The sequence below is a fragment of the Loxodonta africana genome, chromosome 13, assembly GCF_030014295.1.
Source record: "Loxodonta africana isolate mLoxAfr1 chromosome 13, mLoxAfr1.hap2, whole genome shotgun sequence".
Taxonomy (NCBI): domain Eukaryota; kingdom Metazoa; phylum Chordata; class Mammalia; order Proboscidea; family Elephantidae; genus Loxodonta; species Loxodonta africana.
In genome coordinates this window covers 91289230-91315448 of record NC_087354.1, presented here as the reverse complement: position 1 = coordinate 91315448, position 26219 = coordinate 91289230, and the positions used below count along the sequence as shown (strand labels likewise).

The window sequence follows — 26219 nt, the reverse complement described above, 5'->3', positions numbered from 1 at the left end:
CAAAATGTCTTTCCTTCTCAAAGCAAATACATTGGTTTTCTTAACTGGACTTTCAAAGACATACAACATAATGGACTCTTAACCCGGAATTGTACAAGGCATGTTTCATTTATTGATCTGTCTTGCATATTTTGTGTGTAATATTTAATTCTTTATATATCCATAGTATCCTTAAGGACACAAAATAGCTGCTAACAAGGGTCAGCTATGTGTCCATTAAGTGCTTCTCAGGTACCTACCTCACATATTGGGTCAGAAAGAGTTGGGGAAGAAATCTTCAAGTGTAAAGAAATTTAGTTTTTAACTAAATTTTTACACCTTTACAGCTTTTATTGGTTGAAGCTTGCATTCTGTTTCCAAGAATTCTGTATTTGGCTAACAGGTGTCATTTTCTTTTTCCCTGAAGAAGCCACATACTCATAGCTTCGCCACACAGCCATAGAAAACATTTGTGCTGCTTCTGTTTGTTCAGCTATTTAATCCCAGTCAAATTAAGTTACCACATAAACAGAACAGATAAAAGAGAGAACTTTCCTGTGGAGAAATTACAGTTACTGGTAGAATTATTTCTTTTCAAATGGAATGCCCCTGGGAGTTACTTTGTAAGTTCTTTCTTTCCTTTACCCTGGATTCCTTAACAGTAGTGGTTTTTATTGTGTCTTGTACAGTTGTAATTAGAAAAAGCTGAAATGGCACCTTATGTCTGTGTTCTTAGTCTAGATGGATTTAGGGTGTATACTCTAGAACCAGTGAATCACTTAGCTCTTTCATCACCTATTTATTTTCTGCTTCGAATTTTTGATACCATGTTTTTTCATTAATGAAAACATGCTGAGTCGAGTGTTTGAATTTTGGTAGGTTGTATGAATTTTTTTTTTCTTGCTCCATCTCACAATCCAGTCCACAGTCCAGAGCCCCCCAGAGTCCAGTGGGACATGCGTGTACCAAAAATATTTTCAAAATTTCTATTTCTTCCACCAGGAGTGCCCACCCCTCATACAATGCCCTGTAAAAACAATAATTTGCAGCACACGCCCGTTTCTTCAGTTACAAACTGTTATGCAGGACCTCTCCTAACATCTGTATTATACTGTCAGTGGGCAAGCAGCTTCCCAAGAAACTTGAGAGGCAGAAAATGTTGGTGGGCCACCAGATGGCCTATTGGTGATGAAAGAGTTGGGTAGAAAGATGTTGGAGTTGGGGGAAATGCCTTCAGAAAAGTATGCCACCACTAAAAAAGATAACATCAAAGAGAGATTATAAACATGGTGCACCTTCAGAGACTGAAACAGAGGATATACCGTTTTGTTTTTTTTTTTAAGTTCTTGAAACTGGAGGAATGTTAATGCATTTTATATTACAGGAACTACCTTCTGTTGAAGAACTCACTATTATTCTTCCTGAAGACATTGAATTAAAGCCTCTTGGGATGGTTTCAAGTATTATTGAGCAATTAGGTAAGTAAATAATTTTACCAATAATATTGTTGTTTATATCCAAACACCCACAAATAATTAAACCAAGAACTTTATGAGTAGTGAATTTTCTTTGAAATTTGTAACATTGCCTCATTTTATAGTCATTGAGTTTAAAAGGAAAATACTCAGTTTTACTTACATAGGAATACAAAAATACATTGTCTGTATAAAAAAGTAAAGCCTACTTTAACTGACATGCTTTCTCAAGAATTTTCTTTAATTAGATGTATTAGATTTCTATTGTTGCTGTAACAAATTGGCAAAAACATACTAACTTAAAATGACACAAATTTATCATCCTATACTTCTACCAGAAGTCTGACACAGGTTTCACTGGTTAAAGTAAAGGTGTCGGCAGAGGTGTGTTCTTTTCTGGAGGCTCTATGAGAGACTGTTTTCTTGTCTTTTCCAGCTTCTAAACTATCTGGCTGGCTGTCTTAGTTATCTAGTGCTGCTAGTAGGCTAAAGTCCAAATTCAGGGCATCAACTCCAGGAGAAGGCTTGGCTCTGGAGGAAGGTCCTTCTCATCAATCTTCACCTGGACTAGGAGCTTCTCCACCCAGGAAACCCTGGTCCAAAGGATTTGCTCTGGTCCTAGCACTGCTATCTTGGTGGTATGAAATCCTCCTGTCTTTCTGCTTGCTTCTCTCTTTTATATCCCAGAAGAAATTGACTCAAGACACAATCCAGTCTTACAGATTGAGCCCTGCCTCTTTAACATAACTGCCACGTAATCCCCCTCATTAACATCATAGAGGCAGGGTTTACAACACATAGGAAAATCATATTAGATGACAAAATGGTGGACAGTCACACAATACCTGGAATCATGGCCCAGCCAAATTGATACACACATTTTTTGGGGACACAGTTCAATCCATGACACCAACCAACTAGAAGAGATCCATATACCTGCCTATTTCCAAGATAGATGATTCAACGAAATGCAGAAATTATCAAACAATATTATTCACATCACATGCAAGTAAAATTATGCTGAAGATAATTCAAAAACAGTTGCTGCAGTACATTGACAGGAAACTGCAGAAATGCAAGCTGGATTCAGAAGAGGATGCAGAATGAGGGATATCATTGCTGATATCAGATGGATCTTGGCTGAAAGCAGAGAATACCAGAAAGATGTTTACCAGTGTTTTATTAACTATGCAGAGGCATTCAGTCGTGTGCATCATAACAAATTATGATTACATTGTGAAGAATGGGAATTCCAGAACACTTAATTGTGCTCATGAGGAACCTATACATAGACCAAGAGGCAGGTGTCGGAACAGAACAAGGGGATACTTCTTGGTTTAAAGTCAGGAAATGTTTGCATAAGGGTTGTGTACTTTCACCATACTTACCCAATCTGTGTGTTGAGCAAATAATCTGAGAAGCTGAACTATATGAAGAAGAACATGGTATCAGTATAGGTGGAAGACTCATTAACAACCTGCGATATGCAAATGACACAGCCTTGTTTGCTGAAAGGGGAGAGGACTTGAAGCACTTACTGATGAAGATCGAAGACTAAAGCCTTCAATGTGGATTATACCTTAATATAGAGAAAACAAAAATCCTCACAACTGGGCCAATAAGTAACATCACGATAAATGTAGAAAATACTGAAATTGTCAAGGATTTCATTTTGCTTGGATCCACAGTCAACGCCCATGGAAGCAGCAGTCAAGAAATCAAACATTGTATTGCACTGAGTACATCTGCTGCAAAAGACGTCTTTAAAGTGTTGAAAAGCAAAGATGCCACTTCAAGGACTAAGGTGTTGTTGTCCCAAGCCATGGTATTTTAAGTTGCCTCATATGCATGCAAAAGCTGGAAGGTGAATAAGGAAGACAAGAGAAGAATCGATGCCTTTGAATTATGGTGTTGACAGAGAATATTGGATATACCATAGACTGACAGAAGAACGAATGAATCTGTCTTGAAAGAAGTATAGACAGAATGCTCCTTAGAAGCAAGGATGGCGAGGCTTTGTCCTACATACTTTGGACATGTTTCAAGAGGGACCAGTCATGCTTGGTAAAGTAGAGGGTCAGCAAAAGAGACGAAGACCCTCAACGAGATAGATTGACACAGTGACTGCACAAACTGGCTCAAGAATAGCAATGATTGTGAGTATAGTTCAGGCTTGGGCAGTGTTTCATTTTGTTGTACCTGGGGTTGCTCTGTGCTGGAGTCGACACAACAGCACCTAAAGAGAACAAAAGACTGCCTCCATTTCTTGTTTCATGGCTGTCCTGTATCCTCCAAACCTGTGATGTAGGATCTCAGCGACCTGTCTTCCATGCCCACATCTCTTTCTGACCATAGCCACGAAAGGTTCTCTGCCTTTTAGGACTCTTGTCATTAGCTTGGAGCCCTGGTGGTGCAGCGATTAAGAGCTCGGCTGTTAACCAAAAGGTTGACAGTTCAAATCCACCAGCTGCTCCTTGGAAACCCTATGGGGCAGTTCTACTCTATCCTTTAGGGTCACTGAGTCAGAATTGACTTGATGGCAGTGAGTTTGGGCCTTTATTTTGGTCATTAGCTTTGGCACACCTGGATAATCCATAGTAATCTCATCTCCAGATCCTTATCACATATGCAAAGTCTTTTTTTTTTTTTAATGTAAGTTACCATATTCACAGGATTCTAGGTTCTAGATTATGGCTGCCTTTGGGGACTCATCATTCTGCCTATCACATTGGAATTTTTTAAACAGGTAAATTATAATGGCTCTGTGATTTACTACTACTGTTAAGGGTAAGAAATATGAAACCGTTGAATTATTCTGGAACTATGTAGTAGTTTTTTTTTTTTTTTTTTACCTCCAGTACATGAGGTAGGTATCTGAGAGCTCCTGAAATATAGAATGTAGCTGGCATAAACTTTCATAACAAGTTGGTTTTGAGGATTGAACTAGAGCTGATGAAGTGTTCAGGCATGAACCAGTAGCTTGATATTTGCCTCCAAAACTGGAGGGTGCCAAGAGACTGAAGAAAGAGGTGGGCACCTCCAGTGTGGCGGCAGAGAAGTTTTATTAGGGAGACTAACAGAAAACGTGAGCCCTGGGTGGCTGTGAGACCAAAGCAGATCTCTGCACCCTGCAGTGGGAGGGCAGAGGTTTTATAGTGGTAATGGACAATACTGGCTCCATGCCAGGGGTTATATAAGAATTCAAACTGTAGTGAACTGGTGGACCCAATGAGGGTGCTCATGTTTGGTCTCACAAAGGCTGTTTTTCCCTTTACAAAGTCATAGAAAGTTTGAATGAGAAAAAGATCTACATTGCCAGCCAGTCCTCTTAGTTTATAGGATTTAAGGGACACAGAAAAATTCTGGTCACTTGATTATGATGGGTTGTATAATGAGTTAGTCATGGACACGAAACTTTATCTTGTGATCTAAGTTCTAATAGTTCTTATCAATATTTTAAAAAATACAAAATTTTGTTTTTCCATTTTTTAATCAGAATTCTGATTTAATTATTTTTACAAAAAAAGTGTAATTATTAGTCATATTTACATTCACTTTTACAATTACAACTGTAACGTACATTTATAGTTACTTGTGGAATTTAATAATTTACATAGACAAATCAAATAGATTACATTATGAGTTGAGCATTTATTAGACTTGACAAGTATAGAAAAACTTTATTATGGCCATCCTCAAGGAAAAACATGTAAATTGTATAATACACATGGAATAATGTTCTTTAAAGATACTGTGTGTATACAGAGGAGGTCAGCACAGTTGGACTAAACCAAAAGCAAAGAAGTTTCCTGAATAAACTGAATGCTTCAAAGGCCAGCGTAGCAGGGGCAGGGGTCTGGGGACCATGGTTTCAGGGGACATCTAAGTCAATTGTCATAATAAAATCTATTAAAACATTCTGCATCCTGCTTTGAAGAGTGGCATCTGGGGTCTTAAATGCTAGCAAGCAGCCATCTAAGATGCATCAATTGGTCTCAGCCCACCTGGATCAAAGGAGAATGAAGAACACCAAGGACACAGGTGATTACGAGCCCAAGAGACAGAAAGGGCCCCATGAACCAGTGACTACATCCTGAGACAAGAACTAGATGGTGCCCAGCTACAACTGATGACTGCCTGACAGGGAACACAACAGAGAATCCCTGAGGGAGCAGGAGAGCAGTGGGATGCAGACTCCAAATTCTCATAAGGCCAGACTTAATGGTGTGACTGAGACTGGAAGACCCCCAGTGGCCCTGGCCCCCAGACCTTCTGTTGGCCCAGGACAGGAACCATTCCCGAAGCCAACTCTTCAGACATGGATTGGACTGGACAATGGGTTGGAAAGGGATGCTGGTGAGGAGTGAGCTTCTTGGATCAGGTGGACACTTGAGACTATGTTGGCATCTCCTGCCTGGAGGGGAGATGAGAGGGTGGAGGGGATTAGAAGCTGGCGAAATGGACATGAAAAGAGAGAGTGGAGGGAGAGAGTGGGCTGTCTCAGGGGGAGAGTAATTGGGAGTGTGTAGCAAGGTGTGTATATGGGTTTTTGTGTGAGAGACTGACTTGATTTGTAAACTTTCACTTAAAGCACAATAAAATTATAAAAAAGAAAGGTATTGTGTGGACTAACACATCTGATAGATTAATAAAATTCCCAGCGTAGTGGAAATAAAGATTGAATGAGTCGGGATAAGCACATGCTGCTCTTCGCTCTTGTACACTGTTCTTTTTTGAAAGCCCAAAATATCCAGCTTTATTTGGACCAAATAAAAAAATGAAAATACACTAGGTGTTAGCATATTAGGAAAAATAATGAATTAAATAGCCAAAGATTGTAAAGAGAGGGGATTTGGCATAACACCGAAGTTCTACCAGATGTTATGCTGATTTTTTTTTTTAATTCGAAAAAATGATTATTAGAGATTATCCAATGAGGAAGAAATGAAGGGACTTCATGGAATAAGACTCTTGTACTACTACCTTGTACTTTCAAAGTAATAGTTTGAGAGCCTTTAAATATTTTTTTTTCAGTGTATAATGATACGAAGTGTCAGTTTATTTGCACCCAATTATTTGAAACTGCCTGGCACACAGAATCCTAGTAAGAGAATGGGCCTGCTGGGCTGTGACAACACTGTCAGCAGTTGTGCTGTCCTAGGAAAGGCCTTGGAACTAGGGATCTCGGTTCTGGTGATACCTCTTCCTAGAATTGGACAGGGACTGATGTTATTCTCTTGAGTCCTGCTTTCTCATGTTTATAAAATGAGGGTGTTGATTAATTGACCTTGAATTTTTGTGCAAATTGACTGTGTGGGAAGGGAGGAGAGGTGACTGAGAATGAATTGCACTCACTGTCCTTAACAGTTCTTACTCATTGTCTTTGTTTCTTAGTGCTGCTATAACAGAAGTACCAAAAGTGAATGGCTTTAATGGAACCGAAATTTATTTTCTTACACTTCAGGAGATTAGAAGTCTGAATTCAGGGAACCAGCTCTAGGGGAAGGCAGGGGAAATCCTTGTCTCAGCTTCTCTGGCTGGTCATCCTTGGAGTTCCTGGGCTTGTAGACTGGTCTGCCTTCCTTTTCAGATAGTTTTGTTCTTCTCCTTGTCTGCCCTTTTCTGTGCCTAATCTGTCTTTTATGTCTAAAAAGTGATTGCCTTAAGACACACCCTACAGTGATATGGCCTCATTAACATAACAAAGAAAACCCTATTCCCAAATGGGATTACATTCACAGGTATTGTTGCTGTTGTGTGCACTGGAGTTGATTCTGACTCATAGCAACCCTGTAGAACAGAGTAGAACTGCGCCATAGGGTTTCCTAGGCTTCAGTCTTTATGGGAGCAGATGGTCAGGTCTTTTCTTCCAAGGTGCCACTGGATGGATTTGAACCATCGACCTTTTGGTTAGCAGCAGAGCTTTTAACCGTTACACTACCAGAGCTCCTATTTATAGGTATAAAAACAAAACGAAACCTGTTGCCATTGAATTGATTCCGACTCATAGCGACCCGATAGGACAGAGAGAACTGCCCCAGAGGGTTTCCAAGGAGCAGATGGTAGATTCAAACTGCTGACCCTTTGATTAGCAGCCAAGTTCTTAACCACTGCACCACCAGGGCTCCATCTACAGGTATAGGGGTTAGAATTTACAACACATTTTGGGGGGACTTAATTCAATCCGTAACACTTAACAGATATAACTCAAAAACAGATCTAACTCAAAAGTGTTGACCCATGATGTGTTGCTTATGTGTACATACAAAATGTAGAAGCACTAACTATTGAAATTAATTGGGATACAGGTGAAATTCTTCAAATGAATTTTAATCTGAGCTAATACATTTTATTTCCCAAGTAGGCATAGCATTACCTAAGTAATGTAGCAGAATATTCTTACTTGATGCTCTGATTTCCTAAGAGTTTATTGTGTTTGGTTTATTTTTTTCTCTGTGGTGGTACACTGGATGTTTAACATTTGTGACACTCACAACAATTGTAACATTTGGAGATTATGCTAGACCAATGGGATAATGCTTTTGCTTTTTTAGAATGGAGGTTTAATCAATGGTAAAAAATCACTGTGAATACTGTCATCCTTACATGTATTCAGAGGAAGATGCTTTTATAAAACCTTTAACCTTTTTCATACATAAGTAAGTAATCAATGCTTTGTAGAAAAGATTTCCTAGAGTTAGAAGCTAATTTCTTCTAAAATAGGGGTTTATGACTAAACGTGTTTACATTTTTTTTTGTCTGAATTGCTTGAGAAATATATATAGCTTGAATTGTTGACTCTTTAATGGCTAATTAAAATTTCGTTACATATTATACTTTATTTTTGTTCTAACGTCTTAGAATTGTAGCATTTTGTATTAAAGAAAAATATGTAGAAACCATCTCCCTGCGCTGCTTGGTAGTAGACTTTCTTTACCCATGTGGAACAGGTACCGCGGAATGTTATCCCATCTTAAATCTTTTTTCAAGTGATGTTGGAATTAAAGCCTAAATTCTCATTTAAATTATATATTAACTTCTGATTAAATCTTAAAATAATCTGTTGTACTTTATTTTTCAGTAATAATTGAATCTATGAGTAGCGTACCTCCAGTTAATGAGGATACTGTAATTTTTAGAAGTGATCGACAAGCAGCAGGCAAGGTTTGTAAAAATCTCAAATCCTTAGAATACTTACATTGTGCAGTTGGAGTTGTCAACTCAGTAGATTTTATTTTTTTCTAACAGTTATCCATCATAAGATTTTAATAGAAAGAAAGAGATGTAACATGTAGTCACCCTGGAAGGGGAACCAGAATTAAAAATGGGCAAAATTTAGAAATTATTCTGTTTGTTGATTGGCTTTTATAACTTTCCATACTTAGCCTAAAAAGGAAAAAAAAAAAAAGTTTATTTTATTAGTAGGTGAACATCTGGAGCGTTCAAGTTTTGGTATATTTTTTATTTTCTTCAGTATCCAAGTTTACCTGTAAATTGGCTTAGTGCTGCCTATTACTCTCTGTGATGTGAGTCATTAAATACACATGAATAGAATTCTTTTCCTAGTGTTTGTCAGATACTTTGCTAGGCAGTGGGTCTGCATATTGAATAGGACATAATATCTCAACCTCCAGTTACTCAGTTGAGTAGGGAGACAGATGACATACACAACTTTCTACATAGTGTAGTAGTTCTTAACCTTTTGTTGTTTGTGAATACCTTTGAGTAGTGGCTCTGAAACTTTTTAGACTTTGGCTTCCTCAGATGAAAACTCAAGAGTGCAGCCTTTCAAGTGGAAAAAGATTTCAGTGAGAGCAGGGAACCGTCACCATAAGCACGTGCTGGGAAATTATGAATCCATGTGCTTTATTAATATCCATAAGTTTGTGTCCTTTTTAACATTTTACTAATGGAACAACTCCATGGCCATCCTTAATATGGAAGGCCACGTACTTTACTGAGCAAATAGGCAATTCTGAGCAGTCAGCAGAGGTCATAAGGCCTTCTTAGATCCTAAGTACCAACCAAGTGTTCTGTTTTTAGCAATGGAGACAGTTTTATTGACCTCTATATTTTCCACTGTACCTAGGACAATCCTTTGCAAATTGTATGTGCTAAGTGAATGCATATTGAGTTGAAACCAAACAAACAAAAGGAACCCACCTACCATCTTTGGAGAAATCTGTCTTAGTTGTCTAGTGCTGCTATAACAAATGCTATGAGTGGATGGCTTTAACACAGAGAAATTTATTCTCATAGTCTAGGAGGCTAGAAGTCCAAATTCAGGGTGCCAGCTCCGGGGGAAGGCTTTCTGTCTCTGTCGGCTCTGAGGGAAGGTCCTTGTTATCAATATTGCCCTGTTCTAGGAGCTTCTCAGGTGCAGGGACCCCAGGGCCAAAGGATCGCACCCCTCCCCTGGTTTTTCATTTTGGTGGCGTGACATCCCTTCCTCTCTGCTCACTTCTCCCTTTTATATCTCAAAAGAGATTACGATATAACCTAATCCTGTAAATTGAGTCCTGCCTTATTAATATAGCTGCCTCTAATCCTGCCTCTTTAACGTCATGGAGGTAGGATTTACAACACATAGGAAAATCACATCAAATGACAAAATGGTAGATAGTCACACAATACTGGCAATCATGGCCTACTGAGTTGACTCATTTTTTTTGGGGGGGGGGGACACAATTCAGTCATAACATTTCCACCCTTTGGCCCCCCCAAATTCATGTCCTTGCCACATGTAAAACACATTCACCCCATCATATCAGCAAAAGTCTTAATTCCAAGTCCAAAATCCAAAAATTCCTTTTGATCTGTGAAATCTAGAATATAAGTTATCTGCTTCCCAAGTACAGTGGTGGAACAGGCACATGCTAGACATTTCCATTACAAATGGGAGAAATTTGAGGGAAAGAAGGGATGACAGGCACCAGGCAAGTCACCAGAACACATTACATCAGCCCTGAAGGCTTGAAAATAAACCTCTGTCCTCTGAGACTGTTTAGGCAGTGGCCCTACCCTCCAGACTCTGGGTGTTGGCCACGTTTTCCAGATTCCTGGGTGGATGCCCTTCAGCTCTGCCTTCCAGCCCCACTAGAATGGGAACTCTCCTGCATCGGATTTGGGTGGTCCCTATGCTCCTAGACCACCTGAGTGGCAACCCTGCCCCCTCAGCCCTAGAAGTCTCCATTCTGCCTCGTGGGCATGCCAGCCCCACCCCCTCAGCTTTGGGCAGCAGATCTGGCCCCATCCTGCTGGCGCTGATGAACAACAGCCCCACACCCCGGAACTGAGTTTGTGAAGATCTGACTCTGTGAACCCTAGGAGGCTATGGCTCTACCCTTTGATACCCCAGAGGCGGTGGCCCTACCCATTGAGACTGAGGCAGCTCTGCTTCCTGTGCCTTGCCTTACTCTGCGTCCTGGTTCCTTGGACTGGCCTGTTGTCTGCCCTCCGCAGGCAAGTGTTCCAAAACTCTTTAGCTCTACTAATAAGTGCCTGAAAGCACCTTACCCCATGAGTAAGCCTTGGCCAGAAGACACTCAGCTCTCTTGCTCCATGGGTCAGCAAGCCTAGCTCCACTGATGAGTGCCTGGAGTCACCCCACTCCTCCGGGAAGCCTTCTGCGCAAAGGCACTCAGCTCTCTCACTCTGTAGGTCGGTTCCAGCGCTGTCTCTTGCTGGCCTCCTGGTTCTGCTGCTGCTGTTTGATGCTGATTCTTGCCATTTGGGCCCTCTCTGGTGTTACAGCCCTTCTCACTTCCTTCTGAGCCCTCACCAGAATTGTCTTCGTTATCGTAATTCCACTAAGAGTCTCTTCAGGGCAGTCTAGGCTTTTACTATTAGGCACTTGAAAACTCTTCCAGCCTCTACCATTTACAGTTTCAAAACTGCTTCCACATTTTAATTGTCTGCTGGTGCAGCACCCCACTCCCAGGACCGTATTCTGTTTTAGTTATCTAGTGCTGCTATCACAGAAATACCACAAATGGATGACTTCCATAAAGAAATTTATTCTCACAGTCTAGGAGACTAAAAATCTGAATTCAGGGTGCCAGCTTAAGGGAAGGACTTTCTTTGTTGTCTCTGAGGGAAGGTCCTTGTCATCAAACTGCCCCTGGTCTAGGAGTTTCTGAGCATGGGAGCCCCAGGTCCACGGATGCACTTACTCCCCTCCTGGTTCTTAATTCTTAGTGGTTTGAGGCCCCTCTTCTCTCTGCTGGTTTCTCTCTTTTATATCTCAGAAGAGATCGACTCAAGATATAACCTAATCCTATAGATTGAGTCCTGCCTCATTAACATTACTGCCTCTAATCCTGCCTCATTAACATCACAGAGGTATGATTTACAACGCATAGGATAATTACATCAAATCACAAAGTGGTAGACAGGATCACATAATACGGGCAATCATGGCCTAGCCACATTGACACACATTGTTGGGGGGATACAATTCTATCCATAAACCAAAAAAACCAAACCCAGTGCTGTCGAGTCGATTCTGACTCATAGCGACCTTGTAGGACAGAGTAGAACTGCCCCATAGAGTTTCCAAAGAGCGTCTGGTGGGTTCGAACTGCTGACCCTTTGGTTAGCAGCTGTAACACTTAACCACTACGCCACCAGAGTTTCCAGTTCTATCCATAGCAAAACCTTATTGGGATTTAGTTTTTCCCCAGATGAGCAGCAGTTGGCTTCTTTTATTGTTCAAGGAGGTAGTATTAATATTTAATCAGAGAAGCAAATATTTTGAACTATATTTATTGAGTAGACTGACATAACTTTCCCTGTTCCCTGCCTTTTTCTACTGTTTCATTCTAACAGAAGTTAGAAAAGGATCAGATGTTTATCGGGATCCTAGTTTGCTGCCACCTTTCTCTCTCTGCATACGTGTTTTTAGGTGACAGGCCGATTTACCAAAGAGCAACTAGCCACTTAGGATTTCAGAGCAGTCAGTGGCAGAACTAATTAGAGTCTATATCTGATATTTTCTGGCAGTTCTTGAGAAAGCTTGAGAGGGAAAAGAAGACTTTCTAATGATAGAAGGATGATGCTGAATGTTTTTTCCTTTCAAATAGCCAAGCCTAGTATTTTTGGTTTGAGTGTTGAGGTCAGCTCTTTTGATTTAGAGGAGGAAGTACTGTGTAGTACGGAGTCTATTACCAGGGCTTTTGCAAGAAGGTAGTGACGTATTAAGGCCTTCACTTCAGAGAGGGGCAAGAGAGAAAAAGGAATGAGAAATGAGCAGAGGTCTGTTCTGTGAGCAGCTCTCCGTGTCTGTTGGCATACCCTTTTAGGAGAAACCTGTTATCTGCTCTGGTAAAAACAAAACGTTTTTGCTGTCCTCAAAAAAGAAAAACATTTTTATTCAATCTTAGTTTCCAAATTTTCCATGGAAACCAAACCCATTGCCCAAGTCGATGCTGACTCATAGCAACCCTATAGGATAGAGTAGAACTGCCCCATAGGGTTTCCAAAGGGCAGCTGGTGGATTCGAACTGCTGGCCTTGGTTAGCAGCTGAGCTCTTAAACACTGTACCACCGGTATCCTAAATTTTACATGAAAAGCTTTGTAAATTTGAAAAGTGACAGTTATTTTAAAAATACTTTATTATGAAACTAAACACCTAGAAATGATTTTCAGCAATAGTGGGGGAATTAGAAAACATCTGTTAAACAAACTAGTGACCAGAATATGAAATTGAATCTCCTTACATACACTGAATTAGTTGTACCTTCAACATCACAACCATTGCATACCTTCTTTCTTTCTCCTTTGCTCTTCAATACTAACCATAATAATTAGCCACAGTGATAGATATTTTACGTACCTCATATTTTTAAATGCAGTGGAAACCTGCAAGGAAGTGATAATCCGTTTTAAAACTAAGAGAAATTAAGAATCACAAAACAAAAAGGAACAAAATTGAGATTTTTGTCTGATTGATTTCCCTCCCCCTTCTCCCTCCCACTCGCAATTTAGGGAGCTTAATCTCAGATTGGAAACCCTGGAGGCCTAGTGGTTAAGAGCTATGGTTGCTAACCAGAAGGTCAGCGTTCAGATCCACCATGTGCTCCTTGGAAACTCCATGGGGCAGTTCTGCTCTGTCCTGTGGAGTTGCTAGGAGTCGCAATCGACTCAACGGCAGCAGGTCAGGTTGGGTCAGCCTCAGATTTATATGTGCAGTTTTGCTCTTTGATCCTAATAACACTTGATACCTCTTGATAACTGTGAATGAAATTCCACTGTTAATATTTAGTCCTTTAGTTTTTCCTTTTTTTCAGTTGATTGCCTTGTGCTGCCTATTTTCCCCAAATAACGTGAATTCAGTTGGTTGGTTATTTGCTTTGAATTTGCTTTTGGGTATTTATTGAAGCAGGTTTTGTTTTTGTTGTTGCTTGTTTTGCTTTCAGTAAACAACAGTGAAATCTATTCCCTTTCAAATATCATCAGAAAAGAAATTTTCACTGATTCTTTTTTAAAGAATAATTTATATTCCCTCCTGGTTAGGAATGTGTGATAACTTTCTGAAGGCCACCATATGCAGCCTTGTGTATATGTAGAGGTAACGTTTAATTTAGTAGTTCCCATGGAGATTGAAATAACTCATTTGACCTGACCAAGGATTGGAATATTTCATTTTTATTGATGAAGAAAATCAGAAAAGCATAAAGAAATTGATAAAATTATGCTTTGCTTTTGCTCAAGAATTCTGAACGCCATTTAAGTTAGCTTATTGCATAAACCTTGGCAAGTTAGTGAGGAAACCATTTTTTACAGTTAGGAAGTGAAAAATTGTGCTATTCAGGAAACAAGTCCCTGGGAAACAGGCCTGTTGTGTGCCAGGTCGCAAAACGTGATTATTTTACCCTGTGTTAATGGATTCTTAGGAAACCTTTCTAAATTCCTTTTTTTATTCCTGTTTAAACTTTAAGATAATCAGGTTATCTATACTTATCAAAGGAGTTAAAAAAAACTGTGAAATATTTTTGAGATTTTTTTTAAGGGAGTGTAAAGACAGTTTATTGTCCCTGAGTAGGTTAAGTGTTAAACAATAACGGAAAGGTTGGCAGTTTGAGTCCACCCAGAGGTGCCTTAGAAGAAGGCCTGACAATCTGCTTCTAAAAGGTCACAGCCTTGAGAGCCCTGTGTAGTGCAGTTCTACTCTGCACATATGGGATCACCATGAGTCAGAATCAAGTTGACGGCAGCTGGTTTGGTGAAGACAATTTATTACTGTAACGTGTGTTATGTAGCCCAGTGAGCGTGGTGCTGCAGCGTACCTGTGCATCTTCCGCAGTTCTGGTTGGAAGAGGTCTGCTGTTTTTTCTAAATCCTTCCAAAACAAGTTTCTTAAATTATTTCTTTTGCTTTTACAATAAAAAATAGCCTAAAATTATCAATGCTACTAATGTTATTTCATAACACACTGACATTTTAACCGTTTTGAATGTCGCTAATAATTTTTAGACTAAAGATGTCTCTCCAGAATGGTGGTACCCTGATGATTGCTTTCTTTTGGAGACTAATGAAAGTCATAAAAGCTTGAATGCTATGCTAAAGACCCTAAAGCGGAGAGGACCTGCTTTCACAAATCAGAACTGGTGCTTTGGTAAAACAGGCACTTTCGTTGGAATTAATACAAATTGGTCTAAGTTATTTGGAAAATTGTTTAATAATTTGCATCAAAAATTTTAGTCACATTTATACTCTTGACTCCAGTAATTTGATCTCTTACAAATCAATTTTTAGGAAATCCAAAGTAGCAGAGACTTACATATAAAGATATTCATAGTGGTGTCAGTTATTAAATGAAGATATTGGAACCTGCCAAAATATCCTGTGATACAAGACATAAATTAATTGTGCTGTATCCGTCAAGGAAACCCTGGTGACGTGGGGGTTAAGTGCTACGGCTGCTAACCAAAGGGTCGGCAGTTCGAATCCGCCACGCGCTCCTTGGAAACTCTGTGGGGCAGTTCTGTACTGACCTATAGGGGTGCTGTGAGTCGGAATCTACTCAGCGGCACTGGGTTTGGTTTGGCATATCCATAAAACAGTAACATAGAGCCACTAAAAGTATGCTTAGGAGCCCTGTTGATGCAGTGGTTAAGCACGCAGCTGCTAACTGAGAGGTCGGTGGTTCGAGCCCACCAGATGCTCTGTGGGAGAAAGATGTGGCAGTCTGCTTTCGTGAAGATTGACAGCCCCGGAAATCTTATGGGGCAGCTCTACTCTGTCCTTACAGGCTTGCTCTGAGTTGGAATCGACTCAGTGGCAGTGGGTTTGTTTTTGTTTTTAAAATTAGTCTCATGAAGAAAGTCTGGAAAAATATACTCTCACGTTTGTTATGATTTCTGTAATGTACATATATTTATTATTTTTTTAAATCCAGGTATTCATTTTAAGAAGAGTTTCAAAATGAGAAGCTTCCTTTCATCATTCATAAAACATTTTCAGAAATAAAATAATGTGTTCATGCCAAAGCAGCTCCTTCACTAGAAAGTTGAAGTCTGCAACAGCTTTTGTTTTTGAGAAATGAGAAGCTTTCAATTTCAAAGCTACTACTTTTTGAATGAGAAAGAGTTGTGGTTTGATTTTTTTAAAACATGTTACTCTTTGGAAACAGCTTAGTTGAATCAAAAGCTTGTTTTTATATTTCATGTTAGTCTATATAATAAGATTCCAAATTACAGACAGTATTTCATTTCTCAAAAGTTACCAATTATAATTCTTTTTCTTTTACCTTATAATTTAAATAAAAAAGAATTTAAAAAATTCTGTAATTTATGTCTAGCTAGTAAGGAGCCCTGGGTGCCTCAATGGTTAAGCGCTCAACTGTAAACCAAAAGGTCAGCAGCTCAACCCCCACCCAGTGGCTCCTTGAGAGAAAAGACCTGGCCTTCTGCTCTTGTAAAGATTTCTGCCTAGGAAACCTTATGGGGCAGTTCTGCTCTGTCCTATAGGGTTTGATGAGTCGGAATCAACTCAACAGTACAGAACAACAACAGTACCACCAAAATAATTTGAACCTGACAAGGAACACATTCATTACAGGCTGCTTTAAATTCATAGAAAGAAAATCCAGAGTAAACAAATGGCAATTATAATCAAAATATGAAGAGAGTATGCAAAAATGACTTTAAATATAAAAATTTATTTTATTCATTAACATTGACGAAATTACCTTGTTTTAGCAGTTATTAGTAGTGGTTTTTAAAAAGAAAATACTGCTAACTTTGAGTCATTATTTTACGTGTTAAAAGAGGCCTTTTGTTTCTTCTGTTTTATAGATATTTGAGATATTTGGACGTGTTGCACATCCATTTTATGTGTTACGGTTTAATTCTTCAGAGCACATTGAGAGTAAAGGTATTAAAATAAAGGACACTATGTATTTTGCTCCATCAATGAAAGACTTCACTCAATATGTATTCACAGAAAAACTTAAACAGTAAGTATGTTGTTAACATGCTAATGTTCTTTGATATCTAAATGTATATTTTAGAAATAATTCTCAGTGATGGTATTTTCTTATATTTAAATACCTGTTTTCCATTTATCTTTAGATTTCATTTGTCTTAATAATGTTTCTGAAAGGTACAGTTTATCATCACGTTTTGCACGTTTCACATCATTTAAATCTTTTATCAAAAATGACACGATCAGCTGGTAGGACATTTGGGCCATATAAATATTCTGAATTTTAGGTAATTATTTTTTCCATTATATACTTTCTTTTGTATACATGCTACTTTAGTATTAGTATTAGTATTAGTATTACCAGTTTTCATCTTTTGATTTCTGTCACATTTTAAATGAAAATTTCTTTGCGTTGCTTCGTACACTAGACGGTTTTACTTCCGCCCTCTGCTTTGGGAATCACTGTTGGAGCTAGCCTTGGTTACCCATAGAACACTGTTGATATTCCTTACATTATATTTAATTTTCACAGTATGTACATAATTTCACACTATATTTAATTTAGATATATTTATCTCTGCCATTAAACCTATAAAATCTTAGGCAAAGGATTTCCTCATACTCATTTTTGTATTCTTAGCACATGGAACAGGGTCTTACCCATAGTTGGTATTATAAACATTTGTTGAACTGAACTTGAAAACTTGAAGAATCATGAAAATAAAAATCAGTCTTAGCATCTGAAAATGTTCATGAACTGCAAAACTACTTTCCCTTGCACCTCACAGCCTTGGCTTTTCATTCTAATTCCCCATTCCCAATATTTATATATGTCTAGACACATGAATTGTGTGTCTGTTTTTTAGTGAGTTGACAAGGAAATGGCCTGTTATTTATATATATTGCAAAATTGAGGATCGAGCTCATGTCTTCTACTTTGTTTTCTATACTGTTAAGTTCATAGTACTTAGTAGAACCTTAATAAATACTTTGATTTTTTTTTTTTCCTAGGGAAAGGGGATCAGATGCATCATGGAAAAATGATCAGGAACCACCACCAGAAGTAAATATAAGTCTTTTCATACAATGTTTTTGAAAGTAAAGCAGGACTTATAAGTTTGCCATTACTGATCTCAGGGGGATCCTGGTGCTGTTCAGCAGCCCCCCTGCCCTCCTAGATGACTGGTAATACGTTGCTGTAAAGGTTTTTGACTGATCGTTTTAGACCAAATACAGTGTTTAGTTATATTGTAGTAATTAACGTCATCTATCATCATTTTACCTGTAATTTTCCGTTTTTATTAATTTTGTTGATACCTAGTAAAAGCAGAATATACTTATTTAAAAAAAATTTTTTTTCTTTTTCAAGTAGTAAACTCTCCATGTGGAACATGAAGACATTTATTATGGTGCTTTTAATGATCTGACCTTCTTTTGGAGATGCAATGTTATTAGAATCCCCTGACCTTTCCGTTTTTTGCTGTATAATTTACCTTCCTAATAAGAGAACTTTTCATTTTATCTTTCTTACATCCGTGTCTGCAAAACAGAGTTTTTTTTTACCTCCATAGTGACTTGATATCCAGGCATTCTACCGATGTGCGATAGATGCAGGTGTAATCTCTAAATCAGAGAATTATTTAGTAGAATTATTGAGTTTAACCTTTCCATGGAGATGTTAATAAGCAGATTTTAAAAAGAATGATTAGAATATTAAAATTACAGCAATATACATGAGTGTTTTCATTTCTTGAAAAAGTATAAATGTATGCAGTATAAAAGAAAAAGATGGGAGAGTTTTAAAATATGCTCAGCAAATCTGATAGTTTCTTAGGACTGTAGAAGCTTGGCCTTTCCAGATTTAACTTCGGTCATTTGAGATGTTCTCAAGTGATGCTGAAGATTCATGGTCTGTGTTCATTTCTAATTTTGTTGAGGCATGAGTCAGATTTGTGCCTTTCACTTTTTTCCCCTTTCTGTAGCCCCACACTCCCATAGCACTCAGTCGTAGAACATTTTCTTGGTATTGTTGAGTTAATTTATTTTCTCGCCTCACTGGACAGTTTCAGGGAAAGGACATCTTCCTTCTGATCTCAGTACTTCCTAGTGTCTGACTGATACTAAACATTAAGATCATAATTAAAGATCATGCATTTGAAGGTACAAACATCAGTCGATGTTGTTCTATTTGATTGTTGATTCTGAGTTTTATGGACTCCTGATTCATGGAGGATTTGTTTTAGAACATGTTTCAGCAAGGCCATACCAAAAATCCAATACAAAGACTTTCATATGCATTTTATTCCTTCATTTTCTATATGCATACATGCATAGATGCACATGAAGATTCCTGGGTAGTTCAAGAGAATTACAATTGGCTGTTAACCTAAAGAAAGTTTAGCTATTCAGACCTACCCAGCAGCACCGCAGAAGGCCCTGGTGAACTGTTCCCATAAATATTACAGCTAAAAAATCCTTCGGAGGAGTTCTGCTCTGTAACACATAGAATCCCAATGAATCAAAATCGACTCAACGGCGGTGGGTTTTTGTTTGTTTGTTTAAATACATGCACACACCATGTGCCTGCTTTTATCTATTTTTATACAAAAAATAACATTTGTTCTGTGGTGTTTATAGAACCACAGAGTGCTTGAACTCTACGAGGTCATGACAGCTATAATATATATGGAGCCCTGGTGGTGCAATGATCAGGAGTCCGGCTGCTAACCAAAAGGTTCGGAGTTTGAATCCAGCAGCTGCTCCCTGGAAACCCTCTGGGGCAATTCTGCTCTTTCCTATAGGGTGGCTGTGAATTGGAATCAACTTGAAAGCAACATTTTTTTTTCTTTTTTGGTTGTTATAACGCATAAGCCTTGGAGCAGTGATTTTTTTTGTAGACTGTAACAGTGAATCCCAATTCTTACTTTTATATGAATTTTCCTACTTGTAATTTAAATGATATCCGCTTAGAAGTTGGGTCATACTGGTGTCTGGTTTCCTACCAAAACCAGACCCACTGCTATTGAGTCGATTCCAACCCACAGTGACACTATAGGACAGGATAGAATTGCCCCATAGGGTTTCTAAGGCTGAAAATCTTTACAGAAGCAGACTGCCACATCTTTCTCCCATGGAGCAGCTGTTGAGTTCAAACCACTGACCTTTTGGTTGACAGCTGAGCATTTAAGTGCTGAACTACCAGGGTTCCTGGTTTCCTACCAAAACAAACTAGACCTCTTGCCATTGAGTTGATTCCGAGTCATAGCGACCCTATAAGACAGAGTAGAACTGCCTCGTAGAATTTCCAAGTAGCTTCTGGTGGATTCGAAATTTCAGCCCTTTGGTTGGCAGCCAAGCGCTTTAACCACTGTGCCACCAGGGCTTCTGGTTTCCTACCCGGAAAAAAAAAACCAAACCCTTTGCTGTTGCGTCAATTCTGACTTATAGTGACTGTAGAACAGAATGGAACTGCCCCATAGGGTTTCCTACAGTCATATCTAAATAGAAAATCCCTGTGATTTTCTACACACTTACTTGGCTCTTACTAATCCTGACATTATTTTATTTGAGGGACCAATACCTATGTTGTGTTTAGAACAGTTCCTGGTATATAATGGGTATGTGTAAATTTTTGAATTAATGAAAGGTAGGACATTACTTTTATATTAGAGCTGATAATTCATGTTACTTGCTTTATCCTTCATATTCAGGGTATCTAAAACTATTCCTTCCTTTGACATCATTTGACAGTTGGCACTATGATGAGCCTGAGTCTCAGTTGGAAGTCAGACTTAAAGCGAGGAAAATACCCATATCTGAAGGTTGTAGAAGATCAGTGTTTTAAAGCCCCTGTCTGCACCTTTCTAGAAACTCAAAAAAAAAAAAAAATTACTAGGGTTCTAATCTTATTTACTGGCCTGTGTCAACTAAGAATCATTAGGCATTTAAAAAAAAATACCTTATTTATTCACCATATGGAATTAGTTATTACTGGAAAGAATTAAGTATGGAAAAGGACAGTTTTCTTTCAGGGTCACTGGTAAGTAATTGGCTTATCTCCTCACCCTCTTGAATTGGAACATCTTTGTAACAACTCTGTATCATTATCTCTGCAAGGCCTTAGATTTCAGTGATGACGAAAAAGAAACAGAAGCCAAACAGAGGAAAAAATCTCAGATTCAAGGCCGGAAAAAACTCAAATCTGAATTCAATGAACCAGGTGAGTGAATGTAATATACAGCCTTTCTTTACCTTCATTTGCATGTATGTTAAATTCGTCAGTAATAAAACCGAAGGAAACATTTGGCTGCCTGTTTACCTCCCGGCTTCCAGCTAGCAGTGGAGGCATGGAATGTAATGGGAGAGAAACCTGGGGAATATTCTGTAGTAGTATCGTGTGAGCTGAAGGATGCAAAAATGTCTCTAGGGGTTAAAGACAAGCTAAGCCTTGTTAAGAGTCATCTGTGCTTATCAGTACTTTTTTTCTTAAGAAACCTAATTGCATTCATTTTTAACTCAAGGCATTTTTATCTTTTAACATATGTTTTCTTTTTATCATGCTTTTCCTTCCCTTTTTTTTCTTTTTGATTGAAGTGTTCATTTTGAGATAATTGTAGATTCATGTGCAGTTGTTTGAAATACTACGGAGAGGTTCCATATACCCTTTAGTTTCCCTCCAATGGTAACATCTAGCAAAACTCGAGTACAGTATCACACACAGGATATCGACAGTGATACAGTCAAGGTACAGAGCATTTCCATCACCACCAGGATCCCTTTTTAGCTACACTCACTTCCTTCCTCACCTGCTCCTTAATGCCTCACAACCACTAGTTTTTTCTGCATTTTCATAACATATGTTGCCATTTCAAGAATCACAATATATACTCTTTTAGGATTGGCTTTTTTCACTGAGTATAATTTTGTGGAGATTCATCCAGGTTGTTATATACACACACCACTATTTTGTTCCTTTTTATTGTGGAGTAGTATTCCATGGTGTGAATATACCATAGGTTGTTTAACTATTCATCTCTTGAAGGACATCTGGGTTGCTTCCAGTTTTTGGTTATTGGCAATAAAGATGGTATAAACATTTGTGTGCAGATTTTTATGTGAATATAATTTTTTATTTCTCTGGGATAAATACTCAGGAGTGCAGTTGTTGGGTGTATGGTAGTTAGGTGTTTAGTTTCTTAAACACACTGAAACAAATGGAAACTAAAGAAACTAAACTGCTGTCCTGTTTTCCAGTGTGGTTCACTGTTGTTTATTTCCACAGGCAGTGTATGGGGCATTCAGTTTGTGTGCATTCTTGTCAGCTTTTGGTGTTGTCAGTATTTTTCATTTGAGCCATTCTGATAAGTATGTTGTTAGTTGTCATTGAGTCACCTCTGACTCATGGAGATCTTTTGTATAACAGACCGAAACATTGCCCAGTCCTGTGCCATGCCCGTAATCTTTGATGTGTTTGAGCCCATTGTTCAGCTGTTGTGTCAGTCCATTTCATAGAGGGTTTTCATCATTTTTGCTGACCCTCCACCTTACCAAACATGATGTCCTTTCCTAGTGGTTGGTCTGTCCTGATGGCACATCCAAAGTGAACAAGAAAAAGTCTCACCATCCTCACTTTTAAGTTGCATTTTTGTTGTGTCTTCTAATAGTCCACGGTATAGTCAGAATTCTTCTTTAAAACCACTATTCAACGCATCGGTTCTTGTCCTCTTCTTTGTCCAGCTTTCACATGTATATGTGGCAACTGAAAAGACCATAGTTTGAGTCAGGCACACTTTAGTCATCCAAGTGACATCTTTTGCATTTTGGAAATTTAAAGAGGTCGTTTGTCACAGATTTGCCCAATGCGGTATGTTGTTTGATTTCTTGACTGCAGTTTCCATGAGTATTGATTATCGATCCAAGTAGAATGAAATACTTGACAGCTTTAATTTCATCTCCATTGACGTAGATGTTGCTTATTGATCCAGTTGTGAGGATTTTAGTGTTCTTTATGGTCAGGTGTAATCCATACTGAGGTGTTTTTACCTTCATTGGTAAGTGCTTCAAGTCATCTTCATTTTCGGGAAGCAAGATTATGTCATCTGCATATGACAGGCTGTTAATGAGTCTCCCTCTAATCCGGATGTCACATTCTTCATGTAGTCCGGCTTCTTGGATTATTTGCTCAGCATACAGTTTGAATAAGTAAGGTAAAAGGATATAATCCTCTTGCACAGCCATTGTTTCTTCAATACTTCTTCAGTCCCATTCTCTTTATCCTTTTCTTCTGGAACTCTGGTGACGTAAATGTTAAGATTTTTTGTTAGAGTTGACAGGCCCATCGGGATTAGTTTTTGGATTTTTTTTTTTTTTTTTTACTTTTTATTTTCTCTCTGGTGTTCAGATTGGGTAATTTCTATTGTTCTATTTTCCTTTTCTCTGATTCTTTACTCTGTATCCTCCATTCTGCTGTTGAACCCATCTATTAGGTTTTTTATTTTGATTATAATTTTCAGTTCTAAAATTTCTAAATCTTCTTTACATGTTCTCTTTTTTGAGACTTTCTATTTTTTATTTGTTTTAGTGTGTTCATAATTTCTGCTTGAAACATCTTTATGATGACTATTTAAAATCTTTCTCAGATAATCTAACATCTTTGTCATTTTGATATTGGCCTCTGTTGGTTTTCTTTTTTATTCAGTTTAGATCTTTCTGATTTTTGATATGAGTGACTTTCAGTTGAAACTTGGATATACTGGGTGTTACATTTTATGAGACTCTGGATTTTGTTTAAGCCTTCTCTTGTGCTTGTTTCTTTGGACACCACTCTGGCCAGGAGAGGAGTCAGGCTGCTGCCACATTACCACCGGGGGAGCTAGAAGTCAGATTCCTCTTTTGGCCTCTGTGACGCTGAGGGCGGGGGTGGGATGCCCTGTTACTGGTGAGTGGGAGTTGAGTGGGAGTAGAATTTCTGGCTCCTCCCTAGGTCTCCTCTTGAGCCTAGTGGGGGTAAGAGTGCCTCACTACTGCTCTCCCTGTGCTCTACACTATAACAGCAAGTTTAAACAAGTGTTTTTAATATATTAACATGATTTTTTCCCCCTCTAAGGTGAAGATTTGGCAGAAGTACATCAGAATTGGAATGCTCATAGTTCTACTTCAGAGTATTCAAAGGGATTTCGCAAAAGAGAATTCACACGAGGATTTTCCAGGGGTAGATATCCTCGACCACTCCATGGAAGACCCCCACCTCAGCAGTTTTATAATTCAGAGCATATGGCATCTCAGGAGACACCAGGTTTTCCACCTCAGCGACAAGACAATCCTGTGATACCGCCGTATCCCTTTCCTCCGCCCGTGTTTGACATGTCTAACTTCCCGCTTCCTCCACCTCCACCCCCGGCTGTGAACATGGGCTGGCCTGCACCGAACGTGGCCCCTCACCCACTGCTGAACTTACCATACTCCCTGCCCCCACCACCTCCCCCTCCACCCCCACCTCCACTACCCTATCCTGGAGATAGTAATTCTTCTCATTTTGGAACTTACTATTAGGTAAATGTATTTATTTCCAGAGAAATATAAACTTTTTCACATTTATTATAAGGTTTTTTTTTTTTTTTTTTAAAGAAAGTGACTGTAGACCTAGATTTTTAAAAACACTGTAAAGTACTAAATCATCAGTTCCTTCACTTGTAAATTAATGTATATTTATAACCTCTGTGAAATTGTATCCATAGGAAAATTTCAGCTCTATTTGATAGGGGAGATATCCAGTTATGCAATATTTAATTAAAACTTTGAATCTTTACCTCCTCCTATCACTCTCTCCTCGCCCAGATAAACAATATGTATAGGTCCTAATAAGAGATCTGGAGTAACTTGCATCATGGCTTAAAATGTACTAATACGTTGATTTTCTTCTTGGTATATTTGAAAATGAAATGTTGAAGTCCTATTGAGAGTCTTTGAAAAATAAACTTTTTATTAACTTAGGAAATTGATTTTGATTGTGAATACAATTTTCCAATAAATTTAAATGTCTCTTTTTTTTTTTTTTTTAAGGAGCCCTGGTGATACAGTGGTTAATAGCTCAACTGCCAACTACAAGGTCGGCAGTTCGACTTTACCAGCTGCTCTTTGGAAACCCTGTGGGGCAGTTCTACTCTGTTCCTGTATGGTTGCTATGAGTCAGAATCGACTCGATGGCAGCAGGTTTGGTTTTTTGGTTTTTGGTGGGGCAGTGGTTAAAGAGGTTGACTGCTAACCGAAAGGCCGGCAGTTGTGAAACCACCAGCAGCTCCGTGGGGAAAGATGTGGCAATCCACTTCTGTGGAGATTGACAGCATTGGAAATCATGCGGGTCGCTCTGAGTTGGAATCGACTCGATGGCAGTGGGTTTGGTTTTGGATTTGGATTTTTTTTTAAGCAAGTGAAAAATACAGTGGGGGAAAGTCTCACATATTGACAGAGGCTGTAATGATGAAGTTAATGTTTATGACATATGTCTAAGAAGGCTGTATGGATTTCTGCTCTTCAGATAGTGTTCAGCAGGCTTGGTCATCTGATGTAACCACTTACAGGAGGCAGTGATTATTCAGAATAAAGTGTATTTAGGCGCTATGATTTCGATTTCTGTTTCCTAGGTTCTCACATACTTGGCACAGGTGAGGTGATTAATAAATACTAATTAAATGACTGAATGAGTCTAGAGTTTTGATTGAATGTCCAGTGAGTGTTACTTTACATTTTAAAGTATAAATGTGAGGATGGAATTGTACAGGTAGAAGAAGACTTAGCAGTAACCTAGTCCTCATTTTATAAATGAGAAGCCTAACTAAGGATTCCAGAAAGGTTAAGTCACTTAATTCAGGTCACTCAGTAGTGAGCTGGTAAGGAGTTAAACCTTGGTTCCTGGATCAGCACCCTCCACTAATCAGAGCTTCCTGATCTTTTCATTCCTCAACACTCAAATAAGAATGTCCGTATGGCACATGAGGGTAATCCGGACCACTTGTCACAGGCCATGGGCCCTGGTTGCACCCAGGGTCACTCGACCTCTTCATGACCTGAGGGGACCTAGTGCACAAGCTGAGTGCAGGAGGCCTTGCGCATACGTTGAGAAGCTCTGCCCTTGGTATGATCTCGGGTTTATCATGTGTTTACTTAAGAGCTTTCCTTATTATTCTTTCTTCAAATGGTTGTGCAGCCCTTTAGTATTTGTCCTCTTAAGTTGTGGTAGTCTTTTTGTGCTTGGTAGAATATTGTAGGGATTCAAACCAAAAAAAACCCAGTGCCGTCTCATAGCGACCCTATAGGACAGAGTAGAACTGCCCCATAGA

At 38.7% G+C, this 26219-nt stretch overlaps 1 protein-coding gene across 3 annotated transcripts in view; it reads left to right on the top strand.

Annotated features, from left to right (window-relative positions):
• Positions 1-25580, top strand: part of NAF1 (nuclear assembly factor 1 ribonucleoprotein) — a 144331-nt gene extending 118751 nt beyond the window's left edge. For all 3 annotated transcript variants that reach the window (XM_064267648.1, XM_064267649.1, XM_003418488.4), the window contains 6 exons: positions 1364-1457; positions 8536-8618; positions 16752-16912; positions 17893-17944; positions 20998-21100; positions 23987-25580. In XM_064267648.1, the coding sequence (XP_064123718.1) occupies positions 1364-1457; positions 8536-8618; positions 16752-16912; positions 17893-17944; positions 20998-21100; positions 23987-24432 (939 nt within the window). In that variant the 3' untranslated portion in view covers positions 24433-25580. The remainder of the gene's footprint in view (positions 1-1363; positions 1458-8535; positions 8619-16751; positions 16913-17892; positions 17945-20997; positions 21101-23986) is intronic.
• Positions 25581-26219: the final 639 nt, after the last annotated feature.